General features: G+C 35.5%; 1 protein-coding gene across 1 annotated transcript in view; it reads left to right on the plus strand.

Annotated features, from left to right (window-relative positions):
• Positions 1-264: 264 nt before the first annotated feature.
• Positions 265-18,743, plus strand: part of MAP9 (microtubule associated protein 9) — a gene marked incomplete at its 5' end in the record, with an annotated part of 31,130 nt that continues 12,651 nt past the window's right edge. Inside the window, 6 exons of the mRNA XM_079728458.1 lie at positions 265-339; positions 1,087-1,171; positions 2,466-2,783; positions 8,830-9,059; positions 16,325-16,418; positions 18,146-18,381. Coding sequence (XP_079584584.1) covers positions 265-339; positions 1,087-1,171; positions 2,466-2,783; positions 8,830-9,059; positions 16,325-16,418; positions 18,146-18,381 — 1,038 coding nt within the window. The remainder of the gene's footprint in view (positions 340-1,086; positions 1,172-2,465; positions 2,784-8,829; positions 9,060-16,324; positions 16,419-18,145; positions 18,382-18,743) is intronic.

Consider the following 18,743-nt stretch of genomic DNA (forward strand, 5'->3'; position numbering starts at 1 on the left):
ATAGAATTTGCTTTTTCTTTACAAGAATTCTGTTTATTACTCTGCTACTTAAAAGTGAAGATATAACTCAATGTTCATATGATGCTTTTCTGGTTTTAGTTTGGCTTTGGGGTCAGGGAGGGAGAACTAAGTGTAGTAATGGAAATTCTCAAGCATGAAAAAAAGTCTGATTTGTTTTTTATATATTTCAGCCACCATCAGAGGTTGAATTATCCCTATCATTTGTTAGCCATTTTATAAAATTAGAGAATTAAAATAAACACTATGTCTGATGAAGTTTTTAGCACAACTTTGGCATATACAAAGAGTCCAAAAGTCACCAAAAGAACTACTTTCCAGGTAAAGTATTTTTATTTTGAATGATTTTACCAGGTAAACACTGTATTAGGAATATTGGACTTGAAAGTGCTTCCATTCAATACAACAGTCCTATGTAAACCTGGAGTAAATCTATGTTTCTTTTGAAATTTTGCAGATGATTGTATTTGGGCTCCAGTATTACCAACTCTTCTGTGTGGCTTTAAGACTACCAAACTAAACTCAATACTAGGTTCTTACTATATTAAAAAGTTAAATTAGCTTTTAAAAGTTGAATAGCAGCTTCTAATTGCCATTTTCATATAAAAATTGTTTTTTTTTCCCTCTGGTGTAACATTATAACATTTAGACTTTCTCTGTCCAGTCACTACAATTTTGAACTCAGCCTCTAAATTTGCAGTATTGATTACATCTGTTAACAGCAATATGCTGAAAAAAAAGATCATAAAGAATACCAGTTTCTTCCATAATGCCAAATTATAATGAACCCTGTGTAAATTGACTCCTTCAATTAATTTGCTTGGTGTTGTCTGTCTTCTTTAATTTAACCCAAAGCTCCATGAGGAAAGGAATTGTCTGTGATGTTCTGCATTGAGTCTTAGGGGTTGGGTGCATGGCATAAGGTAGGCTTTCAGTGAATATCTGTTAAATGAATGAAACTTAAGTTTTAATGCAGTTATTAATCAAGCATTATTTGTTTAAAGAATGAATTCAATATATGAGACCTCCACATTTGGGTAGAAATTGATTTTAATTATTTCATTTCAGTATGAACTAATACAAGCAATTACAGCTCGCTCAGCCAGACAAAGAAGTTCTGAATACTCAGATGACTTTGACAGTGATGAGATTGGTATGTGAGAACATGGGAAAGTAAACCACTTCTCTTCTTTTTGCTTCTTTAGTTAGGTTTAGCCCAACTCTGCAAAAAAATCACTATGTTGAAATAATACTTATGAACTCACAGGTTTTAGATCTCCAACTTTTCTTTTTTTTTTTTTTGCGGTACGTGGGCATCTCACTGTTGTGGCCTCTCTCGTTGTGGAGCACAGGCTCCGGATGCGCGGGCTCAGTGATCATAGCTCACGGACCCAGCTGCTCCGCAGCTGGTGGGATCTTCCCAGACCGGGGCACGAACCTGTGTCCTCTGCATCAGCAGGCGAACTCTCAAACACTGTGGCACCAGGGAAACCCTCCAACTTTTTAATGAGTAATAAGCCACTCTTAATTTTAAAGAAGTTGTATGATTGTCCTTGGTTTTCTTCTGAATGTGTGTATGAAAATAAAATTTAACTGACAGCAGATTTGCTTGTTAGTGGTAAACCACATTGGAGATAACAAGTTCATCTTTAAGGTCAACCCTATAAGGTAATAACTAGGGCCCATAGAACTAAACTTTGTGCACGTTAGGATCACTTTTATAATGCTTTTTTATAAATCAAGGGTTTTTTGGCTGTGAAAGGGAATCAGTTTAAAAAACCCAGTATATCAGTACTGTATGGTTAATTTGGTTTCTTTTGATTATGTAAAATATTAATATTTTACATTTCAGGATAAACATACAAAATTCTAAACTTGAAATTCAGTGTTTTATACTTTCAGTGAATAACTCTCAATGTTCTCTGTAAAAGTAATCAGAACAATAGTTAAATCATTGCTTTATAGTTCAGTTAGCATTCTTTATTATTCTCATAGTAAAATCTAATACTGTGGTATGGATGGAACTGCAGTTCCAAAATTTTTATGAAAAAACATTATTAGCAAATTCTTCCATTTACAAATATTATTGATTTTATGAAGTTTTTGAAAAAAAATAGAAAAGATTTAGAGTCCAAAATCTAATTTAAATGTCCATGGCTGATTATTACTTTGAAGAACTTTTGAAGGACTTTTCTCAGAGCAAGCACAGTGCTTGGCTTGACAAACTATTCATACTCATTAAGTATGTTTTGAATAAATTAATGAAACTGAAATTTTTATTTTACAAATGCCAATAAAACCTGCCAAAGTTAGCTGTTTTGTAGGGCTGCAAATCTATTCACAGTTGTAAATTCATTTCCAGTCTTTACGGTAATCTTTTTGATTGATGTAATCTTCAAAACTTTAAAATATACTATTGAAAATATTTTTTCTCTTCTATTTTTCAGTTTCCTTAGGTGACTTTTCTGACACTTCAGTAGATGAAAATTCAGTTAAGAAAAGGATTAATGATTTTCATATATCAGATGATGAAGAAAAGAATTCTCCAAAACTGTCTTTTTTGAAAACCAAGAAATCAATGAATGATGTGAGGAAAGATGAGCCAGTCGTCTCTATCAAAAACGATGAGATGGCACCTGATGGTGGTAAAGGCATGATTGTAAATCCCTTATCTGAATCTCAAAATAAACAACAAGAAACTGAAAAAGAGAAAATTAAAATGGCAACGAAACCTAAAATTCTTCCAATCAAAAGTGCATCTTCAGGTAATTTGTTAGGTTACTGTAATTGCATTTCTTGAAAATTTATTTTAAGATAATCAGTCACAAAATACTTTTATATGGTAGCTAAGAGATTCTTCTAAATTTTTATTTATTTATTTATTATTTATATTTGGCTGCGTTGGGTCTTTGTTGCCGCTCACCGGCTTTCTCTAGTTGTGGAGAGCAGGGGTTACTCTTCATTGCAGTGCACGGGCTTCTCATTGCAGTGGTTTCTCTTGTTGTGGAGCATGCGGGCTTCAGTAGCTGTGCTGCATGGGTTCAGTAGCTGTGGCTCACTGGTTCTAGAGCACAGGCTCAGTAGTTGTGGTGCATGTGCTTAGTTGCTCCGTGGCATGTGGGATCTTTCCAGACCAGGGAACGAACCCGTGTCTCCCACATTGGCAGGCGGATTCTTAACCACTGCTTATGGTGGCTAGTAGATATTTAAGAAAAAAAAAATCAGACTTAACTTTTCAATTTTACAGATATAAATAAAAATAATAGAACCATAGAGAAAAACCATAATTCTGATGTCCAGTTGTACATTCAGTATTGTATCTCTGCTAGTGCCTGATAGCTGGCCAAAGTACCTTCAGTCATCCACAGCTGTGTCTCCAAAGCTCCTGGGTCCAGCCTTGCTTAGGCCTGTGAGCTCCAATTTTGTTTTTAGCAGTGGAACGACAATGGAATCCTTTCTAATCCATCTCACTCTCCACACATCAGGGTTATAGCAGCATTGGAGCTAGTCCTTAAAACAATCATTTCCATACAGCCATTTGCCAGAATATTTTTGGCATTTGTATATTTGAAGGGGGTAGTGGGGGGAGGTGTTGTTGCTGTCATTGTTTAAGCCTCCAGACTTTCCTTAAGAAAAGAGAATCTCCATTTGGTTTGTCTGTTCCCCAGGAAAATCCACTAAAACTCAATTTTCTGTGAGGATGCTCCTGGTGTGATTACAGTAGTTTCTCCACAGTTCTACTGAGCTCTGTGCATAGTGCAGCAGAGATGGAGTGAAGCAGGCACAAACTGCTGTGACATCCCCTGGGCTGTTATGCAGAAACAAGGGCATAGAAGTTTAAGGATTTGGAGTCTTCCAGTCTTTTTCTGTTCTATAGGAAAAAAAAAAATAGTAGTTGATGCTAACCTTCACAAAAACCTCTTTCCTCCATATCGTCATTAAATATGGTGCTGGTAAGTATTTCATACTTTATGTAATAGCACTGGTAACCTTAGGCAGAGCTATATTTCAGACACTCCTTTTTCCACCCCCACAATTCCATCCACTTTCAAATGAGGAGAAGATATGAGCAAGCAGGGATACTAGGGGAAAAGCTACTGCAAGTTAATTATGTGTGACCTCAGCCGTAGGGTAAGCCTCACTGTCTTCATGGGGGGGTATGGGGAGGAAACCTACTCTCCTTTCCTACAGAATTGTTTTAAGAATCTACTGAAGTATGTCTCAAACTATAAACTTCTACAAAAGTGTAAGCACAAGTCCTAATGAAACAGAATTAACTTGCTAAAATGTACCTTCCCAGTGTACTGAGTAAAATCAAAAATGGAGAGAAGGGAAATGTAATCAAACAGTGAATAATCCATTACATCACCATTTCCCAAAGTATGTTCCACAGTTTGTTCATTGGTATTGAGGGGAAAACATAGAGTTATAGGAATTTTAAACCAATTTCTTTATGAACTTCTTGGAAGTGTTAATAAAGACATATGCACGGTGAATCCTCAAGAAAGAGTATGCAGTGTTTCCTAGTCTTAGTTGAGTTTAAAAACCTATTTTTATGGATTACGTTTATTCTATTTGTCCTGATTCTAAAAAGCTTTTCATTAGGTTAATAAGAAAATGTGAGCATATTATAGAAGCTAAAAATTAGTCTGATATAGATAGAAGTATATAATTAGAACTTTATGGTAGATAATCAGCAATAATCCACCCATTTAATACATTTTTTAAAACCTGTGAGAAATTAAAATGAATGGAGATATACTGTATTTTGACCACAAGATAGCTCAGGATTCTAAATGTGCAATACTGTATTTTTAAACAATCATTAACCATTTGCAATTCAATATATGTAGGATAAAAAAAATTACCAAAACAAGTAATCATTTACATTTGATTGTAAAATAAAACATTTTGATAATGTATAGATGTATTTTTTTTTTCTGAAAACTTGATGATGCTTCTGGAAGTGGAATTTTGGTATAAAATATATTAAAATCATTATTCCTAGGTTATTCAAGTTGAAGAAAAAAGTTGAGGTTGCTGGTTAGTGCCTGGCATGTAGAATTCATTAAGTATTTGAATGTATAAATGAATAAATGAATAATTCATTCATTAAAGAAGGAAAGTGGTTAATGAACTTGGCTTTATCCTCTAAATTTTTAGACTTTTTTTTTTTCTTATAGAGTTTAGAACTTAATGTTTTTAATGTGATGAGATATTGCTGAGTATCACTTAATCCTTTATAAAAATATTAGAACCTGAAAATTTCCTTTGTTCTTGCTTGTCTTCTGTAACTAGTACAATAATCAAACTCTTTCACTTTTATCAGGTAATGGTCACGTTGGTAGTGATTGTAGAAAGTAATTTTTACAGGTTATGCTGTTTTTATTTTAACTTTAAAGCAGGAGAACCTTGATTCCATTAGTATTGGAGTCTGGGTGCTCCTGCTTTAATCCCACAAACTAGAGTTTATGACTATGGGCACATGACCTCTTTGTTCCTCATTTTATTTACCTGTAAAATGGAGACAATAGTTGAACCACCACTAGGGGTTTGAGGCAATTAAATTGAGTTCATGTATTTGAAGTGCTTAGAGCAATCTTGGCATAAATTAAGCACTCTATAAATGCTTTTACTATTCATTTTATTATTCAGCATTTGTTCATAAGCGGATCATTTTATTTATCCCACATATTTATTGTGGGTACGATATGATTCACTGTTACAAGCACTGTGATAGTAGCTATCACTGCGGCATTACCAATCCTCCAATACTGTCTTAGTCCGTTCGGTCTGCTGTAACTCAATACCACAGACTGGGTAGTTTATAACCAACAGAAACCTGTTTCTTACAGTTCTGGAGGCTGGAAGTCTGAAATCACAGGGCTCACATGGTTGGATAGGGCCCTCTTCCGGGTTGCAGGCTTCTCATTGTATCTTTTTGTGGTGGAAAGGGCAAAGGAACTTTGTAGAGCATTGTTTTAAGGGAATTAATCCCATTCATGAAGATTCTACCCTCATGACTTAATCACCTCCCAAAGGCCTCACTTCCTAACACGTCACTTTTGGGGTCAAGATTTCAACATAAGAATTGGGTGGGGACACAAACATTCAGACCATAGCAAAGACTTTACAATTTGGTGGGAAGGTGTATAAAAGGTATAGTAAGAACACAGGAAAGTGGGCATCTAAATTTACCTGAGGGCATTAGGGAAGGCTTCCTAGAGGAGCTGGTGTTAATAGATATAACTGAAAAATAATAGTACCTGTAGACAGGACTGTCAGATGCAAATGACCCAATTCAAACATCAGTGGAAAGAGTTTACCTCTATGTTGAGCATGGATGTCAGAAGTCCTTGCTTTAGGTGTGATTAAGTGTAGAGAATCGGTATTTCTATATCATCAGGATTCTCTCTTTTTACTTTTGTCCTCCCTCCCTGACCCTCTCATTCTCTCCTCCTGCACTGTCACTGCCCCATTTACTCCATCCCCTGGTCCATTTTTCTGTCATTTGGTTTCTTTGTCTCAGACAGCCCTTCACTTGGCAGCAGAGAATGCCACTAGCGGTCTCTAAATCACATCCTTCTAGCTCCATGGCCTTAAAGGCACATCCACCAACTCCAAGTAGAAAAATCCTTACCTCCTGACTGCCTGCTGTGGTCAGGGGAAATGAAGTTTCTGTGATAAGCTGCACAGGAAGGAGGGGACTGCATCAAGTGCCCATCATTCTCACTGAGGTATGGAGGAGATATTTATTAACCCACCAGATTCACATGGATAGAAAGGAGGAGAGGATACCCAAAAAGAAAACAGGAGTGGTGGACAAACCAGAACAGGAAATGTCTATATAATCATTGATATTCATTGAGCACTTCCCATGTGTCAGACACTGTGTTGTGTGCTTTGTATGTATTATCTTACTCAAGTCCCATGAGCACTTTAGCAAATCTTAGCTAATTCTACCTATAGGAAAACTGGAGTGTGTGACAGTTATCTGATTCGTGTAAGTTTACAATGCTAATAAGTGTCAGAGCAAGATTCAAGTATGAAATATCAGAAATAGGCAACCCATACAGAGAGTGGGTAGAATGGTGGTTATGAGGGGCTGGAGGGAGAGGGAAATGGGAGTTGCTAGTCAACAGATGTAAAGTTTCAGTTATGCAAGATGAATAAGTTCTAGAGCTCTGCCTTATGGCATTGTGCCTTTAGCTAATAATACTGTAATGTGCACTTGAAAATTTGTTAAGAGGGTGGACCTCCTATTAAGTGTTCTTACAATAAAAAAATGACTCAAAACCAGGCATTACACAATATTCTGCTAAAACTGAGGTTCCAAAGACAGGCAAACATTTGTCAGGAGGAGAAAGAGGAAGTGGACATCCTAGGCAGAGGGAGAGCTTGGGTGGCAAGCTCTGGTGGCAGGAGGGATGTGGCACAGCTGCAGAAGGACAGTGAGCCCAGCATTTCAGGACAGATTACTAAGAGGGTGTGTCAGTGATAAGGCAGCACAGGTAGCCAGGAACAAATCCATGAAACATTTTATATTGTTCAGAGGCAATGAGCTTTTTATTCTGTAAGACTGGCTGATGGGGAGCCATTGAAAACTTTTGTGGAGAGGAGTGGTGACCTGATTTGTGTTTTATAAATATCACTGAGGCAGTAATCTATGAAAGAGTAGATGAGGAACTGAGAGTGGGGATGTAGAAAGTGGGATAAATGAGAGAGAAATTTAGCAAGTACAATGGATAGGGTATTGTGATTCTTTGGATTTTGTGGGAGGAATCTAGGATGACTCTTGGGTCTTGGATTGGACATTTGACCAGAGTTTAGGACACACATAAAATTGGCAATGAAACATTTATAGCAGTTCCAATTACGTATGTTTGTAGAATCTTCTAGCAGGATTTATAACTCCACTTATAGATAAAAAGGATAAAGGTATTCATTAGTTCAGTTTTGAAGTTTCATCAGAAAAATACAGTGGTAGAACAATGGAGAGATGGATATGTATAACAGGTAAAATTTAGGGAAAAGTTCATGTAAAATGTTTCTTATCATGTTTTGAGGGCTGGAAGTATACCAGCATTAGACTGTTGTTTTAAACTTAGAAGTAATGGAATAGTAACTGAGATATTTTAATAACTGCTGGAGAGGTTTTATGGACTCAGAGAACAGCAGCTCACAAGTTATCCAGTTTTCTGTTCCTCCTTCCAGGGACATTTAGCTCTTCTATTCCCTGTACTGACATCATCTTTATACTTGTAACAGCACTTACCTTTGTCTTATAATTTTATTTGTTTAGAATCGTCTCCTTTCCCAACCTCTAAATTCCTTGGACAGGGCCATTGCCAGTGTCTTGATTCTGAGGTCCATTAATGTGAGTGATGTGTATGGGGCCTGACAGCAGATACTCAATAAAGGTTTGATGGATGAACGGCCTCATTTTATAAAGGCTGAAACTCAGGCAGTTTGGTTTTGTTTGTTAAAAAAAAACATCTTTTTTTAATACCATGAGAGTTGATGAGTTAACTACTCACAAAAGAGAAGTATATTAGTTACTTCCAGGATGACAGCCATTAAAAAAATGTATTTGGTTATGAACTATCACCTCCTTGTACTTTCTGGAGTTCTGTGTAGAGAAGGGTGTGGGCTTCTTCTAGACTCTCCAGGATAGAAAGCCAAGGTGCTTGGGCACAGGAGGGAAGTGTGGTGGCACCTGCGGTGTAGGAGAAGCCATGGTCATCTGAAAAATGTATTTTTTTAGTGTATTAAATTGTATTTAATGTATTAAAATACTGTATTTTTCTGCAGAAAATAACAGCAGCCTTGAAGCAGACAACCACTTTAAGCCTTCACCTCGGCCAAGGAGCATGTTGAGAAAGCACAGCCACAGGGAGGAGAAAGACAGGCTAGGAGAAGACAAAGACACTGCCCTCCATGAAGAGTTAGAGGCACATTCTGCGCCATCGTGCCTCCCAAGGCTGAATGGCAGACAACCAGAAGCTGAGGAAAATGTATTCTCTGAAAACCTTGGCCCTGAGGTTTGCACTACTGCTAAACCGTGTTTCTAATTCAGGTTTTTGCATCTGATTATGAGAGAAAGAATATTTGTGTGTGCGCTTGCATGTGTGTGTGTTTTATGCGATTTCTTCAGCAATTGATAAGGAAATAATTTTGTTTTTAAAAATATATTATATTTTATTGGATCTAAAACTCAATTGTAAGATATAGCAAAAATACAGCATTATTTTATGTACTGCTAAGAAAGAAGAAAACTGCTAAACTGTAACATACGATGCATCCAATTTCAGACAAAGTAAAATGTGAAAAAACTGTTGCCTTTTTGAATCTATGCAACACTTTAATTGCAAGAGTTTTTATTTACATATCTTTGAATTGTATAATTTATGGCCAGCATCATTTTATTCATTTGGTTTTAATCACTCAACAAATGTATACTGAGTGTTCATAGAACAGTCCTATATTTTTTGGGATATACCAGAAGGGATGTAGATATGATCCTTCATGACTTCATCAGGAGTTTACTGTGTATTGTTATTAGGGAAGAACACCTGGCCGCCTGTCTTTACATTTCACTATAGTTAGAGAAGTTCCACCTCACATTTCAGAAGGGATAAGTATGGGAAGAACATTCCTCCTCCACAATCTGCTTGAGCAGATCAGAGAAAAGGAACTAAACAGTACTGGCTAAGCTTCTTTCTTCTTCTCCTGACTCCTCTGTGCTACTGATGTGAGAAAAGATCTGCTCCCTGGGAGGTAGTACAAAAGCAGACAGAGGAAGTCCTTTGTATCATAACTAAACAGATTAAACTGTCCAATTCAGGTCAGAAGTATGAGCACAGTAGGCTCTGATTCCACTCATCCTGTAGGTTAGCTTTACCAGAAAAGCTGGCAATTTGATATAAATTTGCCTGACTTCAATGTGCTATGTCTTAATTTGTTCTGAAAATCAGGTGAAGAGGGGGTGTTATCAAAACCAAACAATTATTTTATGTTTAATAAATTCATCTGGCCCAGTGGATACTGTGTTAGTTCACTGTAGCTGCTGTAACAAATTGCCACAAATAGATGACTTAAAATAACAGAAGTTCTCTCAGTTCTGGAGGTCAGAAGTCCAATATCAGGGTGTGGACAGGGCCATATTCCCTCTGAAGGCTCTAGGGAAAACCCTTCTTTGCTTCTTCCAGCTTCTGGTGGTTGTCAGAAATCTTTGGTAGTCCTTGGCTTGTAGCTGCATCACTCCAGTCCTTGCCTCCATCAACCCATGGTCTTCTTCCCTGGGTCTCTGTGTCTCCCCTCATTTTTCTCTAAAAAAAGACACCAGTCATTTGATTTAGGGTCCGCCCTACTCCAGGAGGTTCTCATCTTAACTAATTCCATCTGCAAACACCTTATTTTCAAATAAGATCACGTTTGGAGATTTGGGATAGACATGAATTTTGAGGGAACACTATTCAAACTGATAGTGATACCTAACTTTAATTGCTCTTTGTGATGTATTCTATATCCCTTGATTAAAGAAAAAAAGTATTCCTAAAGTTTTTAAAGTAACATTATATTATGACAGAAAATTTAATTGAAAAATATCTACCCGTAATCCCACCACCTAATAACAACTATATTCATTATTCTTACTCCCCTTTTGGGCTGTTTTCCTATACTTGTTTTTATATTTGTCATCTTAACATTCACAATGTTTTGTATCATGCTTTTTTGTTTAATCTCTTAACATTAGGTCATGAAGTGTTTCCATGTTGCTGGGTGATCTTGAGACTATGTTCACCTTAATGACTATAACATAGCCCATATTGTAGAGATATTATCTTTGTTGGGTATATTAGCTACTTCTGTTTTTAATAGTCTAAATTTTCCTTATTCCTCATTATAAAATTTTCCTGACCATGCTCTGAATCTTCTTTAAACCCACATTTTCAGGGATTTCCCATTTATTTTGTGTCCAACCCTTCTCTCTCCTATGTCTATAATCTTTGGCTCTGGAAGAGTCTATTTTCATCCACATTCAACTATGCTGAAGCCTCTCTAACTTTGTATAAGCTTTCACATGACACTGTACCTCTCTCCCTATTGCCTTACCTTCCTGCAAATGTCACAGCTGGGTATCAAAAGGGTGACATTTTCTTTCTCTCTACAACCTCACTTCCCACCTTTACTTTGTGTGTGCATGTGTGTGTGTGTGTGTATGATGATATATATCTATGTTTATATGTTAAATCAACTCATTATTCCTGGGATAAAATCTAGTCAATCATGGTAGACCATTTTTGTGTGGGATTTGATTTTTTAATATTTTGTTAAGATTTCTACATCAATATTTATGGAAGTTGTCTATATTTTTTTCCTTATAATGTTGTTATCAGGTGTGAGTATCATATGAATTGGGGAGTGTCTCTTCCTCCTTTATTTTCGAAAAGTTTGTTTGGTATGAAACCAAAAGTTTAGTGTCATTTTCCCCTTAATTGAGATAATTCACCAGCGAAATTATCTGGGCCTAGAATTTTCTTTGTGGAGAGGTCTTTGACACTAAGTTTGATTTTTTTTTTTTTGGCAAATATTTAGTATCCAGATTTTCTCATCAGTTTGGTAATTTATATCTATTTAGAAATTTGTCCACTTTATCTGAGATGTTGAATTTATAAAGTTTTTTTGTGGTATTCCCATATCCTTTTGATGACAGTAAAATTATCACGACATTCCATCTTTCATTTCTAATATGTAGTTTGTGTTTTCTGTCTTTCTTGTTAAATTTCGATAGGCATTGCTCAGTTTTGTTAAAACTTTCCTAAGAACCAGTGTTGGCTTTGTTAGCTTTCTCCGTTGTTTGTTTCCAATTTCATTGATTTTCACTCTTTATTATTTCTTTCTTTTATTTTCTTTGGATTTAATTTGCTTACCTTTAAGTTAGAAAATGTGTCCATTCATTTTAAGCTTTTCATCCTTTCTGTCAAAACCTTTGAAAACTATAAATTTTCCTCTAATGCACTGATTAGCAGCACTCAATTTTTTTGATGCCATTTATTTTCATTATCATTCCTTTAAATATATTTTCTAATTTCCTTGTGATCTCTTTTTTGACCAAATGGTTATTTTATGGTGAATGATTTTATTTCCACATATTTAGATCTTCTCTAGATATATTCTTGCATAAATTTATAATTTAATTTTATTATGATCAAAGAATATATCTTATATGAATTCACATTTTTAAAAATTGTTGAGATTTTTTTTTTATGGCCCAGACTAAGTGTGTCTTGTGAAAGTTTCATTTGTATTAACAAAGAACGTGTGTTCTGCAGGTGTTAGATATAACGTTTTGTAATTTCAGTTTAGTCAAGATGGTTGGTAGTGTCATTCAGATCTTCTCCATTCTTACCGAATATTTGTCTAGTTGATTTACCATGTACTAAATAGAGTGTGTTAAAATCTCCAGTTATGTTTGTGAATTTCTCTGTACTTCCTTTTTGTTCTGTCAGCATTCCATGACTCTGTAATTAGACACATACACATTCATCATTATTAGTTCTTGACTCTATTTAGCATTATGAAATTTTTGTATCTCTGGTAATGTTTCATATCTTTCAGTTTGTTTTGCCTGATATTTCAACATTTCAGTATTTGCATGGTATCACTTTTTCCATCCTTTTCTTTCAAACAATTTTTTTCCTTTTTCTTTAAATGACTCTTGTAATAGCAGTTTGGTACTACTTTTTTATCAAGTCTGACAATCTGCTTTTTAATTGTGATCTACTTATGAATTCATTATTCCATTTATGAGTGTTTAGTCCATATACTTTTTAAAAATAAATTTATTTATTTTATTTATTTTATTTTTGGCTGCATTGGGTCTTCGTTGCTGTGCACGGGCTTGCTCTAGTTATGGCAAGTGGGGGGCTACCCTTTGTTGTGGTGTGCGGGCTTCTCATTGTGGTGGCTTCTCTTGTTGTGGAGCATGGGCTCTACGTACACAGGCTTCAGTAGTTGTGGTTCTCAGGCTCAGCAGTTGTGGCTCACGGGCTCTAGAGTGCAGGCTCAGTAGTTGTGGCTCATGGGCTTAGTTGCTCCACAGCATGTGGGATCTCCCCAGACCAGGGCTTGGACCCGTGTCCCCTGCATTGGCAGGTGGATTCTTAACCAATGCGCCACCAGGTAAATCCAGTCCATATACATTTAATATAAGTACACTTAGGGCCAATTTGTTGCTGTCTGTTTTCTATTTATTTTATCTATTTTTTAAAAATTGAAGTTGTTGTTCCTCTATAACTTCTTTCTTGACTTTTTATTCAGAGTTAATCTTATAGGTTTTAGTTTTCCATTAGTTTTCTCTGTTGCCTTTTGACTATACCTATTCACGTTATATTTTTAGTAGTTGTCTTATGGATTACAAGATGCATCTATAAATGATCAGAATAGAGTTGACACTGTATTGTTTCACATTTAAAATAGAAACCTTGTAACAGTATAGTTCCATATACTCCCTCATCCATCATGCTGTTGATATCATGTATATTACACCTACATAGGATATAATTTCCACAACACAGAGTTATAACTTTTCTTTAAAGAGCCTTTTAAACTTTTTGTCTTAGACTTTTAAAGAACTAAAAGAAGAAAAGAATAAACATTTATAGTTTTCTTAGATATATATACCATTTCTACGGATCTTCATTTCTTCCTATAGATCCAGATTACCTTCTAGTGTTATTTCCCTTCAATCTTAAGAACTTATTTTTGCATTTCTTGGTTTACCAGTGATGGATTCTCTCAGTCTTTGCTTATCTAAAACATATTCACTTTATCTTCATTTTTGAAGGATGGCTTAGTTGAATGTACACTTCTTGGCTGACAGTTTTCTTCTCTTATCCTCAGCTCTTTATAGGTTTCCATTGTTCCTGGCCTCTATTATTTCTGTTAGGAAATCAGCAAAAATTTATTTTGCTATCCTCATTATACAATGTTTTGTTTTTTCTAGTGACTTTCAGAATTATTTTCAAGATTTAATCTTTTTTCTTTGAATTACAGCAATTTGACTATGAGGTACCTAGATGTGGTTTTCTTTATATTTATCCTGCTTGGGTTTTGTTGAGATTTCAGGATTTGTAAACTGATAATTTCCATGCAGATGGGAAGTTAAAATTATTTTTTCTGTTTTATTTTCCTTCCTCTTGTTTGTAATTGCATGTACACTGAAATTTTTGATATGTCTCACTGATCTCTAAATTTCTTTCATGCTTATTTAATCTTTTTTCCCTTTGTTTTTTTTAGATTGAATAAGTTGTATTGTTCTGTCTTCAAGTTCACTGCCTTTTTCTACCATTCCTGATCTGCTGTTCAGTCTATCAGTGATTTTTTTAAAAATTTCAGTAGTGTTCAACTCTAGAATTTCCATTGGTATTTTTTGTATTTTCTGTATCTAATAATAAGATATCCCATCTGTTCAGCCACTATGTATATATTTCCTCCTAAGTGATTGAACATATTTATAATCCCTACTTTAAAGTTCTTGTTTGCTAATTGCAACATCTGGGTCATCTCTGGCTTGGTTACTATAGAGTGTTTTTGTTGTTTTTGTTTTCATGAGTATGTGTCACCATTTTTTTAAACTTTACCTATTAACTTTTTGATTGACTACTGAACATTATGAATTATATGTTGTAGAGATTCTGGATTCTGTTATGTTCTTCTGAACATGTGTTCTAGCACACAGATATTATGGCTAGACAAATTCCCAGCTCTGTCTCCCTTGCCATGGACATTGACTGAAATCTCTGCTTAGTTTTTTCACTTTCTAGCTACTGTGATTTTACAGGACCCTCTGAGGTCTTTCCCATGCCATGCATAGATGAGCCAAGTGTTTGAGGTGGATTTATATGCAGATATTTGGGTTCATGCCTTCTGCAGCTCTTCTCCAAATTTATTGGCTGACCTTCTAGTCCTAAACTCTATCTTCTGACCCCTCAAGCCAGTCTAGTAATGCTGCAGCCTTCTACTAAGCTGCACAGTTGGGGGAATTTCCTCAGGAAAAAGGCGACTAACTTGCAAATCTCCTTGGGTAAATCTTCCCTTCTCAGGGTAGACTCCAGTGTTTGAGCCCTTCTGCCATCTGCCCAGATGGTTTCTCTCTATTGCTTTTGACATATAATTTTCTTTGTAAATATTATGCAAAAGAAAATAAAAATATGCAACAAAATCAAACTTCTTACATTATAATATCATCACTTTTAGACTAGAGTATTATTCTATAAAGAGATGTTTAATTTATGCACACAAATATAATTACTTCATTTCAAATATAATAATTATTTTAATTCAGATACAGGAATTTTGAGGAAAACTAAAGTGTATGAAATCTATGTAGTTTTTTTTTTTTTTTTTTTTTTTTTTGCGTTATGCGAGCCTCTCACTGTTGTGGCCTCTCCCGTTGTGGAGCACAGGCTCTGGACGCACAGGCTCAGCGGCCATGGCTCACGGGCCCAGCTGCTCTGCGGCATGTGGGATCTTCCCAGACCGGGGCACGAACCCGTGTCCCCTGAATCGGTAGGTGGACTCTCAACCACTGTGCCACCAGGGAAGCCCCTATGTAGTTTTTTATCTAAAATATTTGGAAGTAACTGTCTACTTGGTTTTATAAATTGCTTTCATTTGGTCAACAAGTAATATTTGTTTGAAACTAGGTTTTTACCTACTATTTCCTTTATACTTTCTAATAAAGTATATACTTAGAGAAAGAGATGTCAAATATTTACCTTAAATATTTCTGAGATTTGATTTTAGAGCAGCAGGAGTTTTGAAAATATAGAGGTTTCAGTTAAAGAACTGGAATAGCTCTTAGTGACCTCTTTTATTATTATTATTATTATCATTATTATTATATATATTTTTTGCCGTATGTGGGCTTCTCACTGTTGTTGCCTTTCTCAATGTGGAGCAAAGGCTCTGGACGCACAGGCTCAGCAGCCATGGCTCACGGGCCCAGCCGCTCCACGGCATGTGAGATCCTCCCGGACTGGGGTATGAACCTGTGTCCCCTGCATTGGCAGTCGGACTCAAAACCACTGCGCCACCAGGGAAGCCCTGACCTCTTTTAATGATCAAGATATAAAGGCTTGAAAGTTAAGCATATTATAACCTCCTTTGACTTACTTTTGGTGTTTAGCAGAAAACTAATAATGCAGATTTCAGAGTTATGAAGTAGTTTTAATAATCCTATTGCCCCCCCCAACAAATCTTGAGAACTAAACTTACTAGTAAATACATTTTCTTTAAACAGGATGCATGGTTAACAAGTCTATCATCATCATCCCTTAAAGAAAGTCTCGGAAATTCCTCTTCACCAGTATCTGGGGAAAAAGCCTCCATTACAGGTGATTATATCAAATTATTTTCCCTTATTTTATTTATGAACTCAATGTTGCTTAGAATGCTATTTGTAAAAGAAATAGTACTTTACACAGTTATAGGGAAAATATGTTTGTGTTTGCCTGAGTTTTAATCCCCAAAATCCAATTTATTAACCATGTGATTGTAGATGCAGAACTTGATCTCTCAATGCCTCAATCCCCCAAGTTATAATAAGACCAATCTCATAAGGCTATTGTGAAAATTAAGTGATACTATGCATTTTAGCCACTAACTCAATTCCTGGCACAAGTACAGTATTCACTAAATGTGAGCTATTATTATGTGGGTGTTGCTGCAATAGTCAGCATAATGGTTAGGTGAACTTTTAGAGTGAGACTAAGCTGGATTTGAATCTAGGTACAACTCCATGAGACAGTAACTAACCTTTCTGGCTCTGAATGTTGCTCTTTAAAATGGGATTAATAAGAGTAGGGTGGTTGTGAGAATTAAATTAGTTTTAATACATGTAAAGCATGTAGAACAGAACCATCGTTAGCACATAGTAAGTGTGAGGTATGAGTAGTTAACATTGTTTCTTTCCTTAGTCTTATGACATATAACTTAATGAGAGCTAAAGGCATAGCTGTTTTTAAGACTGGGATGTATAACTTACATTTATTAAGTGCTTACTATGTAGTATAATTTTTGTCATATTACGGATGAGAAAAACTGAAGTGCAAAGATATTGGGAAACATATCCAAAGTCAGTGATGGAGCCATAATTTGAATCTTTGGCTCCAAAGTCCTTGTTCTTTTCACCGAGTACTTTGATTAGCAGCTCTGAAGAATCCATTAATGATACTTTGAATCATGAGTAGTCTCCAAATATGAATGTATAACTGGAATTATAAAGTGATATTATATCTAGCTTACCTCAAAATGAGTTCCCCAGAAATGGCTGTAATGAAAGCCTCGTAATTAAGACTTTGACAGTAAAGATACAGGTTAGCCAGTAGGTGGATCCTAGTAGAACTGAAAGTTGGTGATCAACGCAGAAAGCACTGGTTTTCTGTTTACACATTCTAAAAGAACTGTTTACACATTCTAAAGTGTGGTAGAATCAGAATAATAGAAGCAATTCTGTAAAAGCAAAACTGAATCCTCCATGCCAGATTTTAAGCCTGTCCCTTGAGCACTGAGAGGGTAAGTACTAGGCCTTCCTTTCCTGCCCTTTTGGTATCAGAGGCAACACTGCATCTTAGTGGGAGTAAAACTCTAAAGGATGGCTTTATTCTCTCTGTGTGGTGGCCTCTTCTAGAACTGCATTGATTCTTGGTTCTCTCTACATCTGTACAGTATTATAAGTGTATTGTTAGTAACTGTAGTATCTTAGAAATCTGTGCCTCTTGCTCCAGCTAAGAAACACAGGCTTTTGAATAGAACAGATATTGCCATTTCACTTACTTGGTTTATACACCAACAAGGGCTTGTGGCATGCCTATGGTTTAGGGTTGTTTTTCCATTTTCTAAGGTGTGTCAAATGCTTTAGTAGATTTAGTAGCCATTTTTTTCTTTTGTAGCTCACTTGGGAAAAAAGTTTATTCAAGTTGAATATGATAGTTTTCTCTATTTATTATTTTGCAAGAAAGAGATTATAGACAGTTTTAATTTAGCAGAAAGCAAATGAATCTGTTATTCACCTTATTAATTCAGAAGGGAGATTTAGTTCTGTTACTCTGTCACAAAATAGGTCAGAATGAAGAATGCACTGAAAACCATAATTCCTTGAAATCAATTGAAAATGAAGAGAACTCATTTTTGATAGACTTTGTTACTACACTTGAGAAACCCAAGGAAAGTCAAGTGACTACTGGTGACCTTGAAGAAGAAAAGGAGAAAACTGAACTGATTATGAATGATGACTTAACAGTTGATGATCCACCACTATTTCAACTTCAGAGTATCTTATGCACTGAGTCTGTAAAGGTATTTATATAAAATTGTACCTGCTATACTACAGCTTAAAATTCAAAATAGAACTTTTAAATATTTTATCTTCCATGTTAGGTACATCTGAATTATCTGTGGAAATAATGGTATTATACTGTCAAGTGATTCTTATTCAATAGAATTTTAACTTCAGGGGAGGTTTGCAGTGAAAATAATAAAACCCAACATTTCATTAAAAGTTATTAGAGTATATGATCATAATATACTTTTAAATGTTTCAGAAATACATACCCAGAAGTGGGTAGGTTTCTGTAGGTCTTCATGTTATAAAAATGAAGCTGTCTGGAATAATTTCTAAGGTTTCGAGTTAGTGAAGGATATTCCTTTGGATATCATTT

This window comes from Hyperoodon ampullatus (assembly GCF_949752795.1).
Source record: "Hyperoodon ampullatus genome assembly, chromosome: 1".
Taxonomy (NCBI): domain Eukaryota; kingdom Metazoa; phylum Chordata; class Mammalia; order Artiodactyla; family Ziphiidae; genus Hyperoodon; species Hyperoodon ampullatus.